The 22,185-nt window shown below is 41.6% G+C and overlaps 9 protein-coding genes across 9 annotated transcripts; 5 read left to right on the top strand and 4 right to left on the bottom strand.

Annotated features, from left to right (window-relative positions):
* Positions 1-686: 686 nt before the first annotated feature.
* Positions 687-4,798, top strand: BCR41DRAFT_359123 (armadillo-type protein; the record flags this gene model as incomplete). The annotated part of the gene is made up of 11 exons (XM_022025177.1): positions 687-1,000; positions 1,191-1,268; positions 1,423-1,549; positions 1,656-1,729; positions 1,840-1,961; positions 2,116-2,275; positions 2,374-2,540; positions 2,779-2,852; positions 3,514-4,101; positions 4,213-4,464; positions 4,580-4,798. The coding sequence occupies exons 1-11, from the start codon at positions 929-931 to the stop codon at positions 4,795-4,797; spliced, it is 1,932 nt and encodes a 643-aa protein (XP_021878626.1). The 5' UTR covers positions 687-928.
* A 101-nt stretch (positions 4,799-4,899) lies between these two features.
* Positions 4,900-6,228, bottom strand: BCR41DRAFT_378566 (alpha/beta-hydrolase; the record flags this gene model as incomplete). The annotated part of the gene is made up of 4 exons (XM_022027168.1): positions 4,900-5,352; positions 5,455-5,622; positions 5,740-5,886; positions 6,052-6,228. The coding sequence occupies 4 exons, from the start codon at positions 6,226-6,228 to the stop codon at positions 4,900-4,902; spliced, it is 945 nt and encodes a 314-aa protein (XP_021878625.1).
* Positions 6,229-7,696: 1,468 nt separating this feature from the next.
* On the bottom strand, positions 7,697-12,211 carry BCR41DRAFT_325944 (rab-GTPase-TBC domain-domain-containing protein). The gene is made up of 10 exons (XM_022021600.1): positions 11,986-12,211; positions 11,795-11,849; positions 11,600-11,693; positions 11,227-11,488; positions 9,712-11,113; positions 9,501-9,617; positions 9,150-9,407; positions 8,422-9,049; positions 8,156-8,288; positions 7,697-8,054 (listed from the first exon to the last, which is right to left on the bottom strand). The coding sequence occupies exons 1-10, from the start codon at positions 12,145-12,147 to the stop codon at positions 7,719-7,721; spliced, it is 3,447 nt and encodes a 1,148-aa protein (XP_021878624.1). The 5' UTR covers positions 12,148-12,211; the 3' UTR covers positions 7,697-7,718.
* A 142-nt stretch (positions 12,212-12,353) lies between these two features.
* Positions 12,354-13,161, top strand: BCR41DRAFT_359119 (hypothetical protein). Its single transcript, XM_022025176.1, has 2 exons — positions 12,354-12,649; positions 12,787-13,161. Exons 1-2 carry the CDS (start codon positions 12,491-12,493, stop codon positions 12,991-12,993), a joined length of 366 nt encoding a protein of 121 aa, XP_021878623.1. The 5' UTR covers positions 12,354-12,490; the 3' UTR covers positions 12,994-13,161.
* Positions 13,162-13,189: 28 nt separating this feature from the next.
* Positions 13,190-14,533, bottom strand: BCR41DRAFT_309868 (Sodium/calcium exchanger protein-domain-containing protein; the record flags this gene model as incomplete). Its single annotated transcript, XM_022020970.1, has 4 exons — positions 13,190-13,905; positions 13,957-14,089; positions 14,186-14,320; positions 14,420-14,533. The coding sequence occupies 4 exons, from the start codon at positions 14,531-14,533 to the stop codon at positions 13,190-13,192; spliced, it is 1,098 nt and encodes a 365-aa protein (XP_021878622.1).
* Positions 14,478-14,907, bottom strand: BCR41DRAFT_359117 (hypothetical protein). The gene has a single exon (XM_022025175.1). The coding sequence runs from the start codon at positions 14,890-14,892 to the stop codon at positions 14,704-14,706; it is 189 nt and encodes a 62-aa protein (XP_021878621.1). The 5' UTR covers positions 14,893-14,907; the 3' UTR covers positions 14,478-14,703.
* A 2,184-nt stretch (positions 14,908-17,091) lies between these two features.
* Positions 17,092-18,236, top strand: BCR41DRAFT_359114 (hypothetical protein). The gene is made up of 5 exons (XM_022025174.1): positions 17,092-17,253; positions 17,355-17,449; positions 17,603-17,778; positions 17,860-17,925; positions 18,028-18,236. The coding sequence occupies exons 1-5, from the start codon at positions 17,131-17,133 to the stop codon at positions 18,183-18,185; spliced, it is 618 nt and encodes a 205-aa protein (XP_021878620.1). The 5' UTR covers positions 17,092-17,130; the 3' UTR covers positions 18,186-18,236.
* Positions 18,237-18,509: 273 nt separating this feature from the next.
* BCR41DRAFT_410996 (hypothetical protein) lies at positions 18,510-18,892 on the top strand (the record flags this gene model as incomplete). The annotated part of the gene is made up of 1 exon (XM_022029442.1): positions 18,510-18,892. A coding segment is annotated over exon 1 (343 nt), but the record flags the coding sequence as incomplete, so codon positions are not given.
* A 554-nt stretch (positions 18,893-19,446) lies between these two features.
* On the top strand, positions 19,447-21,884 carry BCR41DRAFT_381735 (putative FAT1-long-chain fatty acid transporter; the record flags this gene model as incomplete). Its single annotated transcript, XM_022027323.1, has 5 exons — positions 19,447-19,466; positions 19,590-19,829; positions 20,091-20,540; positions 20,650-21,312; positions 21,401-21,884. Exons 1-5 carry the CDS (start codon positions 19,460-19,462, stop codon positions 21,880-21,882), a joined length of 1,842 nt encoding a protein of 613 aa, XP_021878618.1. The 5' UTR covers positions 19,447-19,459.
* Positions 21,885-22,185: the final 301 nt, after the last annotated feature.

Genomic DNA, 22,185 nt, shown 5'->3' with positions numbered 1-22,185 from the left:
GAGAAAAAGAATGAATAGCTCTAAATAATCCGAAATGCACAAAAATAAAGAGTGTAATATGAATAATGATTATAGATAATAATAAACCAGTGTTGAATGAACGAATTGAGTTGAGCAATGGGTTATGATTGCAACTAGAGAAAGAGAAAGAGAGAGAGTGTGTGTATGCGAGTAAGGGTGTGGGAGAGGGAAGACAGGTATTGAATGGTAAATAGAGTGTGATTGTGCGAGAATGAATGTAGGATGAGAGAAAGAGTGAGAGGGGAGATGGGGAAGTGGTTGCTAAAGACAAGAGCAGAACGTGAGTAAAATAGGGCTTGAATACTTCTAATTATGCCAGGCACGACCCACACACAAGTAAACACCCCTGGAGATGGAGAGCAAGAAAGAGGGGGATGGTGGTGAGAGTGATTATAGGATAACAGCACTAGAGAGGTGAGAGAGAAAAAAAAAAAAAGAAAGAAGGAAGGGAAGGAAAGAAAAGGAGGAGAGCAGCCTCTGTTCTGCTCTATACAACGAAAGAGCCATTTGTTTTATTTTATCCCATTTATTTTGCCATTGGTATTGTTGACTGAATTGGAATCAATACAAGAGAGTGCACTTGTGAAGAGCATTCTGTATCTGCATTTTTTTTTATTTTATTTTTTTTTTGAAGGCACTGCTACGCTCACAGTATATACCATCACAATTGATACAGAGAGAGCATAGCCGCCTGTGTTCTCGTTACTGTTCAAGGCTGAATGCAATCATTGCCTGATTCTGATTCAACAATTACAATAAAAGCAATACCTGCAACTACTAATTTTGATTCCACCACTATTACCACCCTCACTATCTCTTCTTTCAGTCACAGAGAAAGGAGAAAGCATATTCCACACCTCTGCTCTGTGGGTCTTTTTTATTTTTTATTTTTTATTTTTTATTGGCGATGGACTTTTCACGAAAGTTGCTTTCTACTCTGACAGGCACGGGCAGCCATAGCACAGACTCGGGACGCGTGGTATGCACATGCTGCATACGCGGCGATCTTGATAGTCGATGTTTCCTTTTTATTTATTTCATCTTTTAATGAATCAATTAGATACACCACCCTTTCTGGCTCTGTAGCCCTTGTCCTCAGACCTTTGGCTTTCTTGTACGCTTTATATTTATCCTTTTGATCATCCTCCCGCTTTGTCTTACTTTTTTAGACAGAAGATGCAAAAGCCTTTTCAGATGAGTCGCTGGAGGCTCTACGGCTTAACATCTCCAATCCCAACGTATCAACGGTAATAAAAGTGGTATCTGTTTAGCTTATTTCAAGAAACATCCGATAATAAACTACCTCCTGGCTATTCCAAATGATAGTACATAGGAAGATTGGATCGGGTTGATTCATCCTATTTCATGACAACTGACATATTTTTTTCACCCAAATTCTAGGCTGTTATGAAAGAGAACATGATACGACTTATTTACGGAGAAATGATGGGGCAGGATGTCCAATTCGGAGTCATCTATGCGTTAAAACTAGCTCAGAGTGGGCAGACTGTGGCAGAAAAGCGTGCTGGTTTGTGCACTCAATTCTTTCCCTCTTAAGCCGCTTCAAATCCAGCATTTATGTTTCTGATAGACATTTCTTTGATTATTACTTGGGGCCCTTTGGCCTGTTATAGGATACCTTGCTTGTTATCTGTTGCTTCAAGAAGGCAACGAGCTTAATATTATGCTGGTGAACACGCTTCAAAAGGTTTTTATTTTTTTTTTTAAAAAAAAAAAAAAAAAAAAAAAGTTCGGAGAAATGTGAAGCCTTTTTCCTCTGAGCTTCTAAAATTCTAAAATTCAATTTTAAAAAAATAGGATTTGACAAGCAGCAACTATCACCATGTTGTCGTGGCGCTAGTGACACTCTGCAACATGACGTTGTTAGACGTGATCCCTTCTATGGTCGGCCATGTCCTCAAAGCCATGTTGCACACAAAGTAATACCACCACGCACTGAAAAAAAAAAAAAAAAAAAAATCGGTCTGATTATGCAAAAAAAAAAAAAAAAAAAAAAAAAAAAGCCATTAGGTTATTAGACTCTTAACTCACACGCACTGCTGTCAATCTCCACATTTCTTTCATTGATCTTAGTGAGTCAGTTCGAAAGCGGGCATTGGTTGCTTTGAAAAACTTTTATATCCAGAATCCAGACTTGATACTACCATACCTCGATCAGATTAAAGAGGCGCTTTTTGACTCTGAACCAAGTGTTATGTCTGCTGCCCTTGGTTTTTTTGCTGTGGTTGTTCAAGTAGGCGGTTTTTTTTTTTTTTTTTTTTTTTTTTCCCTCCAATATCCTGCGGTCTACATGCAATGCATGAACACTCTTTTTTTTATGCCATCCATTAGGACCATGGGAAAGAAATGATTGGGCTTGTACCAGCACTCATCAAGATTCTCCAACAGGTGATTGATGGCAAGCTGCCCAAAGGTTATTCCTATCATGGAACTCCTGCACCATGGATCCAAATCCGCTGTCTCCAAATAATGGCACGTCTCGGACAATATGATCTTAGGTACAGAAAATGCTTATGGAATAGTTTTTTAAAATTCTATGAATTCTCCGGGGGTCTGGGTAACAATAATTCATGTTATGCCTGGTTTCCAGTTTTTTTGCCCATTGTGGAACTAAATTTTTTTTTTTTTTTTTTTTTTTTTCATTTTCCACCCGAACTGCGACTCTTCCTCAACTGGACCCAACTTTTTTTTATAAAAAAAAAAAAAAAACGACTGGATGATATGGTATTCTCTAAGTGCAAGTATGGCGATGACGCCAGTCATCATGGGAGCATTCCACAAAGCAAGGCAAGGAGTTGATACCGCGTTTGGTAAGTCCGCCTTATTAATTAGCTACAAAGTCTGGGTCAATTTAATGATGAACAGAAGAATATTGAATTCCTCATAATGCTCTGCTGATGTGGTGGTTAAGACTGTGTTTGTGCTTGTTATTGTGCCTGAATCACATAAGCTGATGACGACCTTTGTGTCGATGTGTCAATGTGTTTGTGTTGTGGTCCTAATATTCGTATTTTGTTGCATGGATGCATGCAAGAATGAGGTTCTACATCGCCACCTTTGTTTTTTTTCGTTTTGTCGGGAAGAAAACACTCCATTTACAGGCCCCTGCTCCCTCAGTCATAACAAGAACTCACTCCATGAAGAAGCTATCTTATAGATTGATAGTAATCTACCTCTTTGGGCAGCCTTAGGGAGCCGGCGTCAAATTCTAATCCAGCAATTCTTTTCGTATTTTGAATGAGGCTTTTTTTATTTTTCTTATTTCTTATATCCAGTCCCAGTGTATGGGTTTATTGGCCGGAACCTGTTGAAAAAGCTAGACAGCTGCACAAAAAAAAGTTTTGTGTGTTTCTTAGATGAGACACATGTCTTTATCTTTTTGTACAACGCTACGCTAGCGTGGAAAAAAAAAAAAAAAAAAAAATCTAGATCATCAATTGATCTTGTGCAATTATTTTTCTGCAATCGTAGCTATCCTATTTGAGGTGATTCGAACATTGAACACCTTTCAACCAGCGGTTATTCTTGAGTTGTGTCAGTACAAGGAAAAGAGTCGGAACCCACTTTTGATTATTACTAAATTTGCAACATCTTCGAATCAGAACCTGAAATATCTGGGCATCTCCATGCTCTGTCAGGTTCGTCCGGATGCCTGGTCAGATACCTGGTGGAATGAAGATTTGCTGTCAGCTGTCGTCCAAGCCTTAGACAGCCGAGATGCTACGATCCAAAGAAAGGCACTCGACTTGCTCTATCGGATGCTGACCATTGATAACTCTGAGAACATTATTGACAGACTTGTCTATGCCTTTTATCAGGAACAGGACGAATATGCTTCGACCGAAAATAATAAGAGTAACAATGGCAGCAATGGTCGATCTAGGGGTGAACAATATCCAAGCCGTCGTGAAAAAATTTTGGATCAGATCTTGGATGCAGGAGAAAGGTTTGGTAAATCTGAGGCATGGTACCTTGAGCTAATTTATGACTTGTTAGAAAGAGGAGGACAAGTAATAACCATGCAGACTGTTGAAAGGGTCATGCGAGTTTTTGAAAAAGGTAAACAAAACTGTGTCTTTTTGTTTGCATACTTTAGCTTATCGCAAAATTTTTGCCCTGACTCCAAAGTTTCGTGCCATGTCTGATGTCTGGTGTCCATGTGATTGGCAGGTGCAAGAAGCCCTGCTTTCACCACAATACACTTGCGAGTCTTAGCTGTCCAAAAGACCATGGAGCTACTTGCTGAGAAGGAGTACAGTTTGACCACTTCCACTTTGGCCTCTGAAAAGGATAAGGTGACTTCAACACTGCCACTGGCCTATTTTGCAACCTGGATCCTAGGTGAATATGGTGATATTGCTGATGATGGAAGCATATCAACTATCCTTGAAGTCCTGGTGCGTTGTCTCTTGATCAATCAAGGTAACAAAGAAAAGATTGTAATTTTAATAAGGGATTAATCATGCCTTCCAAAGTTACGCAAAGGAATTGACACGCTTTTCTTTCTTTCTTTCTTTTTTTTTTTTTATGAATGCAGAATCCCTGATTCAAGCATTTATTTTCACTGCTCTAACCAAGATCACCCTCAAATCTAAAAATGGTATTCCAGCCAATATCGCGGCTGTCGTACGAGCGCATATTCTCAGCTGGAACACTACTTCTTCTTCCTTCTCATCATCATACGTAGTTGACACCCAGTACCGAGCTCAAGAGTTTTTGATGATTGCTGAGCTGACATCCAATGTGGCGACTTAAGTACAAAAAATAAAAATAAAAAAATAAAAAAAAAGGCAAAAAGAAGACAGTGATAGATAATTATAATATATATTCAAATATTTTTGTACACATTAAATAGTTTTACACATAATTCCATAATCCACAATCAACACATCCGACCTCCTGTTTACACTGTGGCACTTCTTTCACTTTGAGCACACCCTCGATCGTATCTGCCAAGCGATGTGTCCGAATATCTACCCTCCAGTTATCTTCGCCTACTGGATCATAGACACAGGTCCTGCCTGTGTGGCATTTGCTCTCTAAAGCAAATCCCGAGTAATAACAAGCACTTCGTGGCCCATTACAAACCCCTTGGAATATTGGATCTGCCGTATGGCCCACATGGAAGAGCGGAAACTCATCCCAGTTAATCGCAGGAGGTCCAGGTAAATGAAGTCTCTGCGCTGCGAGTCGGTCACCTGGGGTTTCAAATGTCACTGTAGGTACACCGAACGTCAGACCTAGCAATGCTGAGAGACCGCCACCCAAACTGTGCCCCGTCAGCCAAACATTCGCATTCGGGTACATATCCTGTACTGTCCACAAGACGGTCTTACAACAAGAGCGAAGTATAGCAGATAAGAGGAGTTAATGTCAAAAAGCATAGGTCATAAAAAAAAATCCACAGCCTACGGGGGTTGTTGTGTACAATACCATCGCTATATTATAATAAACGTCGTCGGAACTGACGCTATGCTCGATACAAGTCTGATCGCATTGATACCCGCCAGTATTACAATCGCAAACGCCTCGCCATGTTCGATCCACCTTGGCACAACAGCATGAGAACAATAAGTTGTCCTATAAAATGTGTAATACAATGACATACCCGTCAAAATCGTTTGCACCAGAAGGTAGGTGGGTGGATGGGGGGTACAGGGCCAGGAATTAGGGAGCACACTATGTAAAAGGACTTACGTTGATTTTATCACGCGTTGCAGTACGGCCACCTCCACCCAAAAGTGCGGCCGTGGTACCTTTGATAGCAACAATTAAGGTTGTATTGTCCTTGGATGCAAATACATGGCCTCTAACACCATCTTCTTCCCAACCAAATGTCGAGTTCTAAAGCCATGTTTAAATGTAAGAAAAAACAGGTGTAAAATTCAGTCTAATATAATTTTGTGTGCTTTTTTCTCACATGCTCCTAGCCATGTAATTTGCACAGACAATTGCATCAACATGAAAAACGTAAATACAAAGTTCATTGCCTTAAAAAAAAAAGCTTACCACTGCCCAGTTGTCTTCAAGATCATACCATCCTGGACTGGCTACCTCGGTATACGAGTTGTAATTCATTTTTGACAAGGATATAATTGTCTCTTTATCTGTCATATCTGGGGCATCCACCAGTTCACGTGTCCAGGTTTCGGGTCCAAAGGATTGTTGTTGACCTTGTAAGCCCATCCCAAGAGCACGGAAGCCTTTATTCTTGAATGACTTGAATCGATCTCCCTTAGGTTTAACCGTTGTTGTGGTCTTGACTTTCACTTGATGAGACAAAGATTCTCCTGTGAGCAACTCGTTGGCTAGAATATCTGCTTGAGAGAAATCACGTCGACGAAAGAGTCTTGGGAATCGATGGCCACCATGATGAAGGGCATGGCGTAGAGTTAAGACCTCATCTGGTCGATCTTGACCAATCTGTGCTAACAAAAGGTCATCAGGATCGTTTTTTATCTGCTGTTTGGTTGGAGGATGCCTTTGATGAATGGGGATTGGAGGTTGGAAGGAATATTGGTTATGACTGAGCTGTGATTCGATTATAGGTTGCATCCATGACGATCTATCTTCTTGTTGTTGTCCCGGCGAGATCTGTGCGATGCTGTATTTTCGAGAAAAAGGTCCGAAGAGTGGATGCGCAAGTGCAAGAGAAAATGCCAAGAGAATTAAGGACAGCAAAAGGGAAATTGACAGTTTACTTTGCCGAGGCATAGCAAATATTTTAGGACACAAATCAAATAATAAAATAAAATAAATATAAAAATAATAAATAACAGAAAAAAAAATTGAAGTAAAGATGGATGTAGCAATGTTTTAGTGATTTAGTGATTTACAAAAAAAAAAAAAAGAATGAACGAAAGTGAAATGTATGTAATGACCTAAAACCAATTTTCAAATAGGTTTTGGGGGGCATTCCTGTGACGGATCAAATGACCAGTTTATAAATTATATAACTAAGCCCAGTAGAATTTTAGTCCCCAAAATGTGACCTTGGCCCACAACACAAATGATGACTTTGGCCAAACGGTGCCTTGTTCCTCCTTTTCATAGGCTAGTTAGCGTTCGTTTTCTCGATCCCAAAACATCCTATTCTAATCATTGCTATACTTCTCCACTAACCTGGTAACCTTCATAGCGTCGCCCTCTGATTAGCACCTCTCTATCCTCAATATATCTACTAGCTTTGTCAACAATGACGTTGACAATGTTACCTTCATCATATTAAATTGTCCTTTACTTCCCTGTCAGCGATGCTGTTCACTTCTCGCGTCACTTCCTTCTTGTTCAAAATTCCTGTACCTCCTGTGACACCAACGATGGAAGAAGGTCCAAGCAAGCATAGCAAAATAAGAAAATACGAGTAACTGGATCAAGCACAACAAAAGTACGTATTATTGACGAAGTGTGACCTTGCTTTAAATGTCACGAATGATCTTGTTACCAGTAATTTTACCCTTTGTTGACAGCTTTCTAACTATGGAGATGTAACAAGGGAGAATGCATGCTTTTTTTTTTTTTTTTTTTTTTTTTTAAAAAAAAAATAAATAAATAAATAAATAAAGCTAGAGTTATTTGTGGTATGAAGTAACGGGGATTGTGCTTCGCCCATGCGGAAATCCAAGAAAGTCTCAAACTTTTATTAGTATGTTGTAGATAATAAGTATTACACTAGTCTACGCAGCCATCGTCGTTCGCATCTTCTTTTGAGTAAATGGTGTCTTACATTTCTGGACAGCCACTTCATCTTTGATTTTGCTCTGCACCGTAATAGCTTGACGGAATGGTTTACAAGAACAGATTGTTGGTGTCGTAATTATTGTAGTTGTCGTCGTACCTGTCACTGCCGTGGATGCGGTACTGACAGTAGAAAGGGACGGTGATGCTTGATTCCCTGGTATTGCAGAATTAGATGTCAACGACATCACAGGTTCCGTGATTCGAAGGGCATCAATGCCACCCATTAATAGTGCGACTCTTGAAAAGCCGTGTCGCACCAATGCCGAGGCAAACTATGGTTTGGTCGAAAGAACAATGAAGGAAAGTCGTTGAATGCCCAGACAAAGCAAACTCGCTACCATTCTTCTTTGTCACCCACACAAACATGGCATACCTCTGGCCCAGAATCCCCTCTATTGGCGATCACGACGAGATAGTTTTTTTTAAGTTTCCCTAGAATGTGCACCAATAGCCCCAGTTGGCCAGGGACCATCTGAATTGAAAGTGGATAGTGGCCATTGCAGAACCTAAATGCAAACGCAGGATACCAAACCGCATCAGGTTAACGAAGACATTGTTGTACTTCAATGTTTACTTAAACAGTGGCGTGACAGTAGAGTTAGTTAGGAGATAAAATTTAGCAGAGAGTCATTTTCTTACTCTTCTTCAGGCCGAATATCAATCACCATGGCCTGTTGGCGAAGCTTCACAAAATCAGAACGATGTATTCGCGGAGCAAGTTCTGCATCCATTGTTTCGATTGAAAGAGGCTCTTCCCACCAGTGCAAGACCCCTACACCACCTGATATTCGCTTCTCGATTTCTTTCGGTCTCTTCAACTCCTGATGATCCGAGGATGCTTTAGAGCTGCTGTAAATATTATGATCTACAGGGGCTGTTGGCCCTGCGGAAGATTGACTGATTTCTTTACCGTTTGGTTTTTGTCCCCCGACTTCGCCATTAACTACTTTTCCAGGGATTGCGGCTGTTGATATTGTTATTGGCAAGTGTAGCTGCTCTCGTATTTCCCTCGATTCTTGATCGTACGATAGCCAGCAAGTAGATGGTGGCGTGACACGACACATTGCCAGTGCAGTTTCAATACACTTTTCGATGTCCATTCCTGGGAAGGATTCAGAGAAAATACTGATGGCCTCATTGAACTCAGATCGTAGTAACTGTTGGCGAAATTGCTGTAATATTGCAATACCAACAAAAAGTGGGAGTGAAGAAGGTCCGACGAGTATTTTGTCCCAGAGATGATATACTTTATCAAGTGGGAAAATGTCTATTATCAGAGAGACAGAAAGAAAGAAAGAAACAAAAAAGAAAAGTTAATAAAAGCACAAACGGAACAAAGGGCATTAAAGAAGAAAGCGTTCACTCACGAGTGAATAGGGTCATAAACCATGGTATAGCATAGAGCTGTGGAATGAATCGGATATGATCCAGATGACTAGACAGCTCTGGATCATGATATGAAAGGAGATGCTTAAAAACCGCCAGATATTCGTGAATAACCTGCGAATTATCATGCAAGAACATATCCTTTAAGAACTTTGGCAGGAACAACTGTATGCATGCAAACGCTAATGCCTCGTCATTGAAGTTCAAGGTCAAAAACGGAGCACAACAAGAGTCCAGTCCTGATATATAGATACAAGACGTTTTTTGTGTTAGTGGTAGTATTATTATCCCATCTCATGGTGCAACCCTCATGTCTTACACGGGAAGCTCACCTTGCCAGTAGGCTTGGTTCTCATTTGCTTTAACCCAACACTTGAGTAGCCGCTTCATCTTCTCATGACCAGCAGGGGAGAACATCAGTTGATTGTATTGATGACATCTCGGCACATCTAGCAGCATTTTTTGATTTAAATTATTCATTATTAGGTGCTTCGCAGTATCTGTTTGCACATGATAAATCCGATCATTACTCATTCACTTTACCTAGCTCAATTTGCCGATCTGTTGGCTTCTCCGTATATTTGTCGTACCCGTTGTACACCTCTTGGTAGTCACCGACAACCCCGAGGATGGCAGCCCATACTTTGCCACGGAGAAGTGGTGGGATATCGATCTTGGAATGATGTAGAATCTCTGCACGTGAGGCTGGATATTGAAGCAATAGATCTGTAAACATTGAAAGCCGCTGATACTGGTAACCCAGATCTTTTTCTCGGATCGCAAGTGGCACTTTGACGCGCGCTTTATTGGGCTGCTGTGCCAGTGATGGTGCACCACCTGATGCCGAGGCTCCTACTGTGTTTGATGGTGTTGACGATGATAAAGAAGCGGGCGCTTTCCTAAAGGCCACATTCATGTTCGTAAACCGCATCGAGTCTGGGTAGAGAAAATCATCGTCTTTACCGCTGGTTCCACGATCTTTATATTTGTCATCCCCCATCGTGCCCTGCAAAAAGTTCATTTCATCTGGATCCGAGAACAAGAAGTAATCCGTATCCCACGAAAATTGATCCTTGTTAGGTTCATGGATTGACTTCAAAATTTCACTCTCTAGATTATCGAGCGGTAGAATACATGGAACGTCTGAAAATAGATCGGCAATATCACGAACATGATGCTGATAACGTTCATCTTTGGTTTCTGCGACGTGAACCACCTTGGGTAAGAGCTGTATAGGAGGTGTTCCCACAAGACGTCCATTTCTCCGGAACTGAGCCTCGACATCGCCCCCAGCCAACTTCCAAAGGTAGAATACTTGTGACAAAGGGAGCTTATAAAGCAATTCATTCTTAGTCGGATGCTTTTTGGTTCCCTTGTCCTCATTTAGGGCTAACCTTCTTTGAGTAATTGCGTCCCGCAGCCGCTTGACTTCCCCTTCGTAGTCGGGCAAAGATGTTGACTGGATATATGGCTTTTGATGCCACATTTTTGACCTGTATCCTGTAGCTTGTTCGCCTTCTCGATGAAGTACATCAAGAGCTTTAAAGAAATCATGGTTGCGAATTTGCGCTGGCTCAATGCTATTGAAAGCCTCCAAGCTCAAGCAAGCTCTCAGGAAACAGATAAATGTATTGAGCTCGTTTTCTTCCTTGCTGGTTTGATCCGCCTGCTCTTGGATCTGTTCCTCTCTCTTGTCTTGCTCACGCTCTTGTTCCTTTACTCGATCCTGGTCCGGAGCTCTGCCTGTCTTCAAAAACGACAATACAATTGGGTTGATGCCAACATTTTCTGAACAATCTTGGATCCAGTTATTGGATGTGGTCGACAATTTCCGTAGGGCAAAGAGCGATGCGATCAGCTCATCCAGATCCGATCGATCCGCGCGCCAGAATGACACTCCTAGAAATAGCTCTGTCATAATAACTCCCACGGACCACAGATCTGTCTGGGTACATAGGATATACATCAAGGGAAGGATAGCGTTTTAATTTCAGGTCCATATACTTAATCAGCTAACGTTTCAGATGTAATAAATAGAAGAAATGATCCATCGCGTACAGAATAATCCTGAAGAGATAATGTGTAAGGCTGCGCCAAAGCCATCGGCGAGAGATAGTGGGGCTCCCCAATCGAAAACTGAACAAGTGTACCGCCTTTGGTCATATAATAGAGTCCATAGTTACTCAACTTCACAAAATCATCCTCAGTCAATAAGATATTGGATATTGTTAAAGCACGATGTACGATCCCATGGGAATTAAGATATATAAGTGCGTCTATAATTTGCGCTGCCCATTTTCGAATCCTCGTAATGCTTTGTCTGAGTAAAAAAAAAATAAAAAAAATAAAAAGTTAGAGAACAAACCAATGAAGCTTGTTATAAGGACTTTGTTTTTGACTTCGAATTACTGAAATTGATGCATTTGCTAACCCTCTCGGTGAAGTACTCTCTTGCTCTTTCTCTAATGTAATACGGTTGAGATCCAATGAGTTGCTGTAGTGCTCCTGGACAACGAAAACTCGATCTAATGTGATATAGACAACAGGACCAAACATCAATTTGCTAGAAAAACATATGAAGCTCCTTTGGGGCGTTTTGGTGCTCGAACCTGCTTTAAAATGTTACCTCGCTTCCCTTTGATGGCATCTAAGTATTCGCAAAGGTTTGGGTGAGAGAGGCTCTATTCATGAATGCAATTCAGGATGTCCGTTATCATAAGTCAGTCTCAAGTCCATCACATTTTCGCCCAGAGACCTATATGGGGCATTTTTTTATTATCCGGTCCAAAGATCAACTGACTTGCGTTTCTCCAATACCTTGAGAAATTGGCACTGTCCGAATATATAGGAAGTGGCAGGAGGCACGCCTTGCAGCTCATCGTCTGCATTGTCGTTGGCGCAGAAAGAGATGGCAGCTAATCCCGCATTGCGTGTCGAGGGATGGCGATGTAAATCGGTACACGTAGCAAATGTTGCCATGACGCCTTCACTCTTCTTGGCCCTGAAGAATGTATATAAGAGTCTGTCGTATTAGCGAGTGATATTGCAAAAACGCGCACGGAGGTGCTTTCCCATATAAAAGTAGTCTTCATATAACTTGCTGGTTTGAGAATTTTACGCCACTTAAGTGATCTGTTTCGGAATATCTGGGCTCATTCTAAACCATGTTTGTCAACCTTCTTCTTTTTACACATTCATTCATTCACCTTCTTTTGAAAGAACCTAGCATCACTAAACAAAGGGCAATAGACTACTTAAACCCTAAAGGAAACAAACAAGCAACAACATCCAAAACTAAGAAGCGAAACATAAAAAAAACACTATGCGTCTTATCAAACAGAACGATGACGATCTTGCAGCAGAAGCTGCTATGCGTGGAGGCTTTATTGGTGCCTTCAAATACAGTACCGTAGCTCTTTTTGCAGGGGCGGTCCTTCATGCCACATCCCCAAGATTTAGAGCCATTCGTCCTCCTCAGAAGGTAACAAAAAAAAAAGCACAGAAGCAGATATATATCTACATTTACTATGAACAGCGTAGTAAAATATACGTCATTCTGACTTTCTTTTTCTGCATACATTACCTGCCCATTCGCACGATATTGTCGTATGTCATTAGGGCTGGCTCATGGTGGCTGCGTCCTTGGCAGGCTTTGGCAATGGGTCCGACACGGCATTTACCAACTACGAACGTCGTGACCGGGAGATGCAGATCCGTCTCGCAAACCAAAAACGACATGATATTCTGTATGGAAGCGCTGAGGAAAAGCGAGCCACTGCTACAGCACTATCCGCCTCTGCTTCTGACACCAACGCCAGTGCTTAGGTAGCATTAGAGTTGGTATAGAATTGATGGCAATAATTGATGGCAATAATTGATGGCAATAATTGATGGAGATATATAAACATATTAAGCTAAGGTGAATCGGAATAGAACGGGCGACGCTTACACTGCATAAATCTATTGCAATAAACGCCACCAATAAAGATGTCTTTTTTATTTTATTTTTGTTTTCAAATTTTTAATGATGGCTTCCAGCTCCTGGTTCATGGTCTCCACTGCCCAATTCTGACTCAAAGGGTTTAATATCATAGTAAAATGCCAAAGCACACATGAAGAACGCAGCCAACAATAAACATCCCTCCAGCCAATTAGTTTCATTATCTTGTAGCAAGTAGTTGACAATCAAAACAGACCCTGCCAAAACAGCTGCCTCTAAGAGACTAAACCGGAAAGTCATAGGCACATCGACGACCCAACCTAACAGGACTAAGAGAGGGGTGACTAAAAGTGCGATCTGCATACAACTGCCAACCATCAATGCAATGGATCGATCTAAACGATTGGCACGACTTTCTTTGATAGCAATGACCTCCTCCTGAAGATCTGCAATTAACACAATTGGCAGCAAGACAAATCCTACAAATGAGTCATTCAGGTGGAACTGCTTCCCAAGCGCTTCAACAGCATGAACCAACAGATTGGCGGAATAGATCTGAGCCCCCAGCATGACTGAGTAACCCAAGCCTGCGAACCAGTAATGAACATTTCGACGGTGAACAGTATGGGCGCCTGTGTGCTTAGCTTCTGGTGTGACCATAAAGGATGTGGAATCATATTGGAACAAAAGACAGCATCCATATAGAATTAACATGACTATGGCCATGACTTTACTGATGGTCCAGAGATCGTGTTGGACTCCTTCAGTGATAGCTCGTGTTGCTTCAATAAGCTGTGCTTGGCTTAGGTGATGGGGGATAGAAGCTTTACGAAGCTCTGTGAAGGTACTATCAAGTGCCACAGGGATCACGTAGGATATACAAACAATCATGAGCAGGTTCATTCCTGTCTGAGATGTATCCGCTTGGATTTTCTGTTCACGGTGATAATAGCCTCCAACACATAGTGCGATACCCATCATCTAGAAGGAAGAATGTAAGAAACCCCAAATTAATATATGAACCGAAATGTAAAAGGGTATAGATGAAAGGAACAAGGAAGGAAGAGAATACCATACCATCAATAGGTTGTTGAGAATGGCCCCCAGCATTGCTGCCTGCACTACGCGCACAAGACCCTTCATTAATGCAAATGCTGCGACAGCCAATTCGACTGAGCTGCTTGTCATGGCATCAAAAATACTGACAATTCTCTAGAATCAATATTGTAACCACAATCATTAACAATGAGGTTATTAAACTAAAAAAAAAAAAAAAAAAAAAAAAAAAAAGAGCTTCTTGTGTAGTGTTACCATTCCGAGTTTGGGGACTAATTCCTCCATGCATGCACCTGCTGCCTTGCCGAGATGCATCATAGCCAATAAGTTGAGAATAAACACGATTAGATTGGCCCACTTGCTTAACATGACTCCATGTTCTCCCCCTCCTGCCCCCTTCTCCTCCACCTCCGGTGCTGCTCTTTCTAGCAGATGCTCCTGCTTTAATTGGGCATGCTCTGCTTGGGCTGTCAAAACATACGGAATGGTCCATGCAGGAATAATCAATAGGACAAGATAAAATCGTCTTAAGAAGGTCTTCAGAGCATGGATATTCTCCTTACTACTCCTATACGGGAACAAGTGTCGGTCTGGTCGATCACCATGCAGCATCTCAGTCCATGTATGACGATGATGCTGGTCATTGTCAGAGCAATGTTCCTGAGTTGAATTATAATATTCAGATGTAAGGCCGTGACTATTACAGCGTTTCTTCTCACGGTTACCATTCAAGTCAATGGTGGAGAATTCCTGTCTAAGAGAGGTGGGTTGTAGTTCATACGACTCGTATCCTGCTCTGTCACAACGAGAGCTCAAGGGATCAGAGCTAATCTCCTGTGAGTACTCTAGCAACCTTGATGTATCTATTTCTTCCGGGTTGGAAGAGCTGTTAGCTGAACGTGAAACCAAAGAACCGAGAGGATCTCGCCGTCTAGATGACAGCCCTCTGCTTAAACTGACACCTCGTCTTTTCGGCAATGCTTCTGATGATGATGATGGTGATGATCTTCCGGCACTATGTGGTAATAATGGAAGGGGCTTTGAGACCGGTGAATGGTGGGATCCACTACTGGCTTGCCCATGCTGTTGTGGCTGATCCTGTTGCTCTTCATAAAAATCATTCAGCTTGCGAAGTCGATGCTTCATGACTAATGAGCGCTGCGGCCGTAGGCGGCCTGAGGCAGAAGCAGTCTTGGTATCGGACCGTGTGACCTCGGCATTATGCTTAATGCCATCGTTCAGAAGGACGCTGTTCCTATTACGACGGGAAGAGACGGCTTTGGACCCTGAAGCCGTCATTGATATCGATGTCACTGTTGATGATGAGTATGCTGAGGATACGTTCATATCCTGGTCTTTAATACTGCTGCTTCTAGCACCTTGAACTGGCGAAGCTATAGATGAATCTGGAGTTCCCAGAAGAGGATCGTTTGTTGGCGGAGTTAGATACCGAGAGTCAAAGCTGCTACTCCCACTGCTGTTATTTTGATCGATATGACGGTGAGAAGGACTGCCATTAATATTTCTGAGGCCTATTGATGAATAAGATGGATCAATTTGGAAGCATATAGCTCCTGAATTTGGATGTGACATTAATGAGATACGCTTTGAATAGAAAGAGAAAGAGAAGGAAACTTGAAATAAAAGATGGGAGCTGACGTTTAATGTATATGATTAGGTGGGGGGAGTATGCTAGCTTTGTGATGTATTCAAAAAAGTGATGCGATAAACTCAGTAGGTGAAAGTGTTGCAAGAAATGATGGACGGGCTGAAGAACAGGGAAAAGGTGTAGGAATAACGACAACAGAAGTGGTTTTTTTTTTAATGCAAGCGAAGAAACGAGTCAGGAGGTAAACATGAAGAAAAAAAGGAAACAAACAAGGAGTAAATAAATACAATCTACCAATAGTAAAATATGTATGCCATAAATGGAACCACTGAAAGCAACCAGATGTACTTTCTTCGCCATTTTAGCACGATGAATTGGCACAAGGACACACAGCCTAAACAGGGTCCTCACACAAACACGCGTTTGTATTTTTAGTCTTTTAGTGCATGAATTACAAACCAGGATATCGACTATTGCCTCTCTCACCTAATTTCAGCACTGCGTCCTACTACACACCGAACCAAGGACATTAGGGCTAGGGAACAGTTCGTTTGATAAACTATTGTTACCAACATAGCAAACACATTATCACACACCTTTGCACGCATCTCCCCACTTTATCATTCTCATGTTCATCAAACTGTAGCATAGCCACTTATAAATATACCTGATCTGAATGAAAGCTCACTGTTTCATGTTTTTATATTATGCTTCATTCAAATATCCTACACCTCCAGTTCATTGATCTTGAGTGCACGCACCCTACCATTAATCACGCTGGAGGCTTACGCTTGCAATACTCGTGTCCGTTCACAGTCATATATCATTTATCATGTATTAATGCAATCTTATTGATTTCAAGAAAGCAGGGGCAAAAGAGAACAACCTTTTGTTAAATCCCTTGTGACGGCAAAAACAGAGAATAGTTTGCTCAGGCCGTTAGGCACCTCACCAGACTGCGTGCTCACTTGGACTCTGCAACTGTTATCAAATGAGTCCTGGCTATCGAAGGGTTTTTTTTTTTTTAATTTTTTTTTATTGAAGGTTCGTACGTATTTGAGTACAAACTAAAGCCAACCTCCAATATAATGAAGGAATTGATCGATACTGTTAATTGAATCTGGAGAGTGTACTTCGTTGAAATCGATTAGCCGAAGCAATGGATACAAATAGGGCCATATCAGATAGCGGCAACAATTTAAAAAGCGTGAAATTAAAAGGACACTTGCGAAGAACGCGGATCAATTCATACAGGTTTTATTACACGTGATACAGTTTTGCATTTGCCATTCAGTGTCACTTAAAGCCAAATAACCGAACACCCTAGCACTCAGTTATACTCGTAATAGGAGAAACTATGGAGGTAACACCGCAACAACAACAGGATCAACAACAGCAGCAACAACAACAGCAGCAGCAACAGGAGCAGACCTTCAAAGCATTTGATGCTTATGATTTTGAAAACGATGCTACGTTTCAGGTATTCATTTATTCATTCTGGAATCAACTTAGCATGACACTCATGATGACTTTTCAAAACTGAAAATGTACAAAACTGGCCTGTTTCTTCTTCTGCTGCAGACAGGGTTACAATCCATTATAAACAGCAATCAAAACAAGACAGAGAAAGAGAAAAAAGAAGCTATTGAAAATGCTAGATGCTTTTATTATACTCGGTATGGGTTTCCAGATAGTTTATATGATCATGCCAGCAGACCTGTACTTTTTTATTCAAAGTGACTCACTCACTTTACTCACTGTAATTTGCTCTAATGCTTACTGTATACCCAATCCCCGCTACCCTCATTTCTTGGGGGCCTCATCATCAGATTCATTAAACCATTTGATATCTCTCAATACAAGGCATGGCGCGCTCAACAACAATTGACAAATGATGAGAGCTCAACAGGCAAGGTATCATTGGGAAAAGACCATAATACTATGTCAGCCAATGATATAGGAGCATCGGCTTCCAATGATATTACATCGGTCGCACCGGCTGCAGGTACTTACCATCATGTTTTTGTAAATTTGAGCTCTCGTCTATTTACAAAAGCAGTTGATTCTAACTTTATGATGTTCAAAGATCCGAGCTACCCAAAGTCTTTCCAAGAGATCTGTGAGCTCATTGCTGCTGGAAAGCCGATCCCAGGTAAGGGGAGATAAAGCTCCTCAGTATTTGTCTAGGTATTAGGTAAACATTCGTACTTGAATACATAATTGATGTTATATTCGTCTTCCCTTTTGTTTTCAGGCATTCGCCAGATCCCCAATAATCTAGCTGAAGGAACACCTAGTGAGGCACAGCTCGTGCCCAGACCAAAGCCATGGGAGAAGAAAAAGGCTACTGCTGTTACTGATAGCACTACTTCGTCAGGAGTATCAACCGCCGAGGTGTCTGCAAACTCTTAAATAAAACTATTGCCACCAAGAAACCAATGATTTAATATGTGGAGTTGCAACTGGAAACTCATACCGATATCTCTTTTAGAGAGGCTTTTGTCAATTATAAGCCTACTACATAATAAACCTTTTATAATTGACAAAATGGACTAACCAAAAATGGCATCGGTATGAGCCTCCAGTTGCAATAACAAAAAAAAAAAGAAAAAAGGCATGGTGAATGAACGCTTTGTGCTCTAAGAGGCGCAACTGTTGTTGTTTCATTCATTCTTCCTAGTTGATAACACTAGCCAGTAAACTAGACACTTACACTTGTAGGCAGTAGTCACTCAGTCATGTTTGACCATATTGAATCACTGAATTTCCTTCTGCTATGGATTTTGAGCTCAGATGCATGTCATTGGAAAACAATTTGGCAGAACTGAGATACTTTTTGGAGGCAATCGAATATCCCTTGAAGATGGAGAAGTGCTTTGAGTTGGCAGAATTATCCTTGAGCGTTTTCTTGAAGGTCCATGGTGATGTTTTGGTTGCAAACTTAGAGGCAGGACTAGACGATAAGGACGAGGATGAGGATGGCGAAGATCTTGGGATAGAGAGTGATCCAGATAATGATGACGAGAATCGTATTCGGAAGCGTAGTGACAAAAAACTCAAGATCATGGTCAATGCTATCAAGACTGGTCCGATGAGTGTTAGCTTGCGGTTAGGCGGGGTGATAATAGAGTATCAATGGAAACGGCTTGAAGAGCTCTTTCAAAGTGCACTTTGCCTGATCGAGTTTAGAAGAACGATTGCTCTAAAAATGTGTGTTTTTATGCCTTTCTGCATTCTTGGCACTTTTGCTCACTGTTTCCCCAGTTTCATCAATAAAGAACTTAATAGCATTCTGTATCTTAAAGCTAGACCACCTTTTAAGATCTTCATATTATTATTATTACTTAAAAAAAAAAAAAAAAAAAAAAAAAAAAAAGGTATATACATGTACATGGTTGCACACAGACGTCCTACTACTATACGACTACAGAATGGGCCAACAGATAACATCCCGAAGTGTGGGGAAGATCAAGCCTCAAGGAGCTGAAAAAAGAGAACCGGCTGATAATTCAACCCGGATACGAAACTCCACCAGTGAGCTATTACAAATTGACATAATACCCTTATCATAAAAGATCGTTTGAAACTGGATAATGAAGAGAAAGGCTGTTAAGAGCACTCTCTCCTCTCTACTCTTTCTTTTCTTCTCTCACTCTAGTCCCTTCATACATTTTACAAACTTCTTTATGGCCGGTGAGTATTGGATGTAAGAATGCATTCATGTACTACCTTTTGAAATCCTTAGTCTCACACTGCATTACTACATTTTTTTTTTTTTTTTACTCATTGACTGGCCCTAATCTTCTACCATGCCAGCCCTCCCTCTTGTTGCTGCCGCTGTGCCCGTGGCCATGTATGTGAGCGCCAAGCTGTCGCTTCCCCAAGATGCTAAAATGCTCAAGAGTGCAATAGGGATGCAACGAGCATTTGCCACCCTTGAGAAGCAAGGGAAAATCAACTTGAGCTATCGCTTTGAAGAGAGCTATCGCAAGTATCCGAACCGCGAAGCCTTGGTGTTTGAAGGCAAATCCTACTCATTTCGTGATGTCCATCTTGGTGAGTAGCAAATGTTGCTCTGTTGCTCTAGGATGCTTTTATATATATATATTTTATATATGGAAGTGTCTTTTTAGGTTTTAGAGATGGTATATACGAAAGTAGGCCTTCTATCATCAGAGTTATTCAAGGCTACATTCCACGCACCCTGCGTGCCACCTTAACGAACTGTTGTTAAAAGCCAACTGACATTAATACTATTCCTTCGTATTTCTTTTAAACCCATTCGTGCCCTTCTAACATCTACAGCTTCTAATAAAGTTGGCAACTGGTTGCTATCCAAAGGCGTAAAGCGTGGGGACATTGTATCACTTATGATGAACAACAAACCTGAGTTCCTCTTTTGCTGGCTCGGTATCATGAAGATTGGTGCATGTGGTGCGTTCATCAACACCAATCTTTCGGGCAAGCCCCTCACTCACTCACTCCGCACCGCCACGTCCTCAATGCTCATCTTGGATACAGAGTTGACAGCGCCTGTTGCTGAATCACTAGACGAAATTCTACAAATGGGCTTTACGATCTATACTTGTGGTGAGATGGGACACGTTGATTTCGCGATGCCAATTGACCTTACCTCGGTCTCCGATGCGGATACACCTAAACATCTTCCTCATAAGATGAAGGCCGATGATATTGCAATGCTCATTTATACTTCGGGAACTACGGGCCTACCCAAGGCTGGACGGTTCTCACATGCCCGCGCTGATAGTAAGGAGCAACTAATTATCATCTGATACAACTGAACCAAACATTATAAGATCGTTTCTCTTGTGGATGTAGTAGCCTAACGAGTTTTTCTTCATGTTACTCTTACTAGTGGGGGCATTATTCTTTGAAAGGTTCGGCAATTTTACCGACAAAGATCGTTTCTATGTTTGTATGCCCCTGTATCATAGTTCAGCGGCGGTTCTAGGAGTGGGCGTCACCTGGTCGGTCGGTGGAACTATAATTCTGGCCCGAAAATTCTCAGCAACTAGATTCTGGGATGATTGCCGTGCCAACAATGTTACTGTAATCCAGTATATCGGAGAGATTTGTAGATACTTGGTAAATTTGCCAGAGTCTCCATTAGACAAAATGCATTCGGTCCGGCTGGCACATGGTAACGGCATGCGCCCTGATGTTTGGAACCGGTTTAGGGAACGCTACGGTATCCCTGTGATCTTTGAGTGGTATGCTTCGACCGAGGGCACAGGAGCATTGAATAACTACAATACTGGGCCTAATGGAGTAGGTGCGGTTGGATTCCATGGCCCTCTTGCTAGTCTACTTCTTCCTGGCTTAAAGATTGCCAAGTTTGACATCGAGACAGAGGAATTGGTTCGGGACAAGAACGGACGTTGTATTGAATGCCGACCTGGTGAACCAGGAGAATTATTATGCGTAATAGATGCAAGCAGTCCTATCAAGGACTTTCGTGGTTATCATAATAACAAGGATGCAACTAACAAGAAGATTGCTAAAGACGTTTTTAAATCTGGTATGTCAATCGACAACTGTTCGGATTAAACTTTGTTGTGCTCCTATCTCGATATTGACATCTACTTGGTTGTTGTTTCTAATGACAGGGGATGTCTACTTCCGCACGGGTGATATCCTGAGTCGCGATGCTGACGGCTACTATTATTTTGGTGACCGCGTGGGTGACACGTTCCGCTGGAAATCTGAGAATGTCTCGACGGCTGAGGTGTCTGAAGTACTTTCAGCGCACCCAGATTGTCTCGAAGTCAACGTCTATGGCGTCCAAGTTCCTGGCTACGATGGTCGCGCCGGCATGGCAGCGATTGTTGCTAAGGAGACGATGGACTGGGACAAGTTTGCAGAACATGCATTGAAAAACTTACCACGGTACTCTGTTCCTATTTTCATCCGAAAAAAATCTCAGATGGAAATCACAGGAACATTTAAGCAACGCAAAGTGGAGTTGGTCAATGAGGGTATCAACCCCAGTATAATCAAGGACGAGATGCTGTGGCTGGATGGTCACCACTACAGACCTTTCAGAAATGAAGAATATCAGCGTATTGCCGGTGGCAGGGCCAAACTGTGAATGAATTATAATGTAACATGGAATAAAAAGATAAATGCTCTTGAATGAAATGTGTCTTGGTGCCACTAGCACCAAAGTTGGCCCAAGCGCAACTTAATATCCGAATGACATTGCAGAAATATATGCAAGTTTAAAATAAAGGAGTGTCCATCTTCAAGGCAGCAGGCTCTCCTTTCCATGGGTCAGGTGAAAAAATAGAGCGTGTTCCTGACACTTTAAAACACAGGTCCAAATGCCTTGCTTGAGGTTCTGATGAACAGACAGCAAGACCAGCAAAAAGTGGGACAGCCTTTCTCTCCTCAC

This window comes from Lobosporangium transversale (genome assembly GCF_002105155.1).
Source record: "Lobosporangium transversale strain NRRL 3116 chromosome Unknown BCR41scaffold_36, whole genome shotgun sequence".
NCBI lineage: Eukaryota > Fungi > Mortierellomycota > Mortierellomycetes > Mortierellales > Mortierellaceae > Lobosporangium > Lobosporangium transversale.
This window is presented reverse-complemented; position numbering and strand designations above follow the sequence as displayed.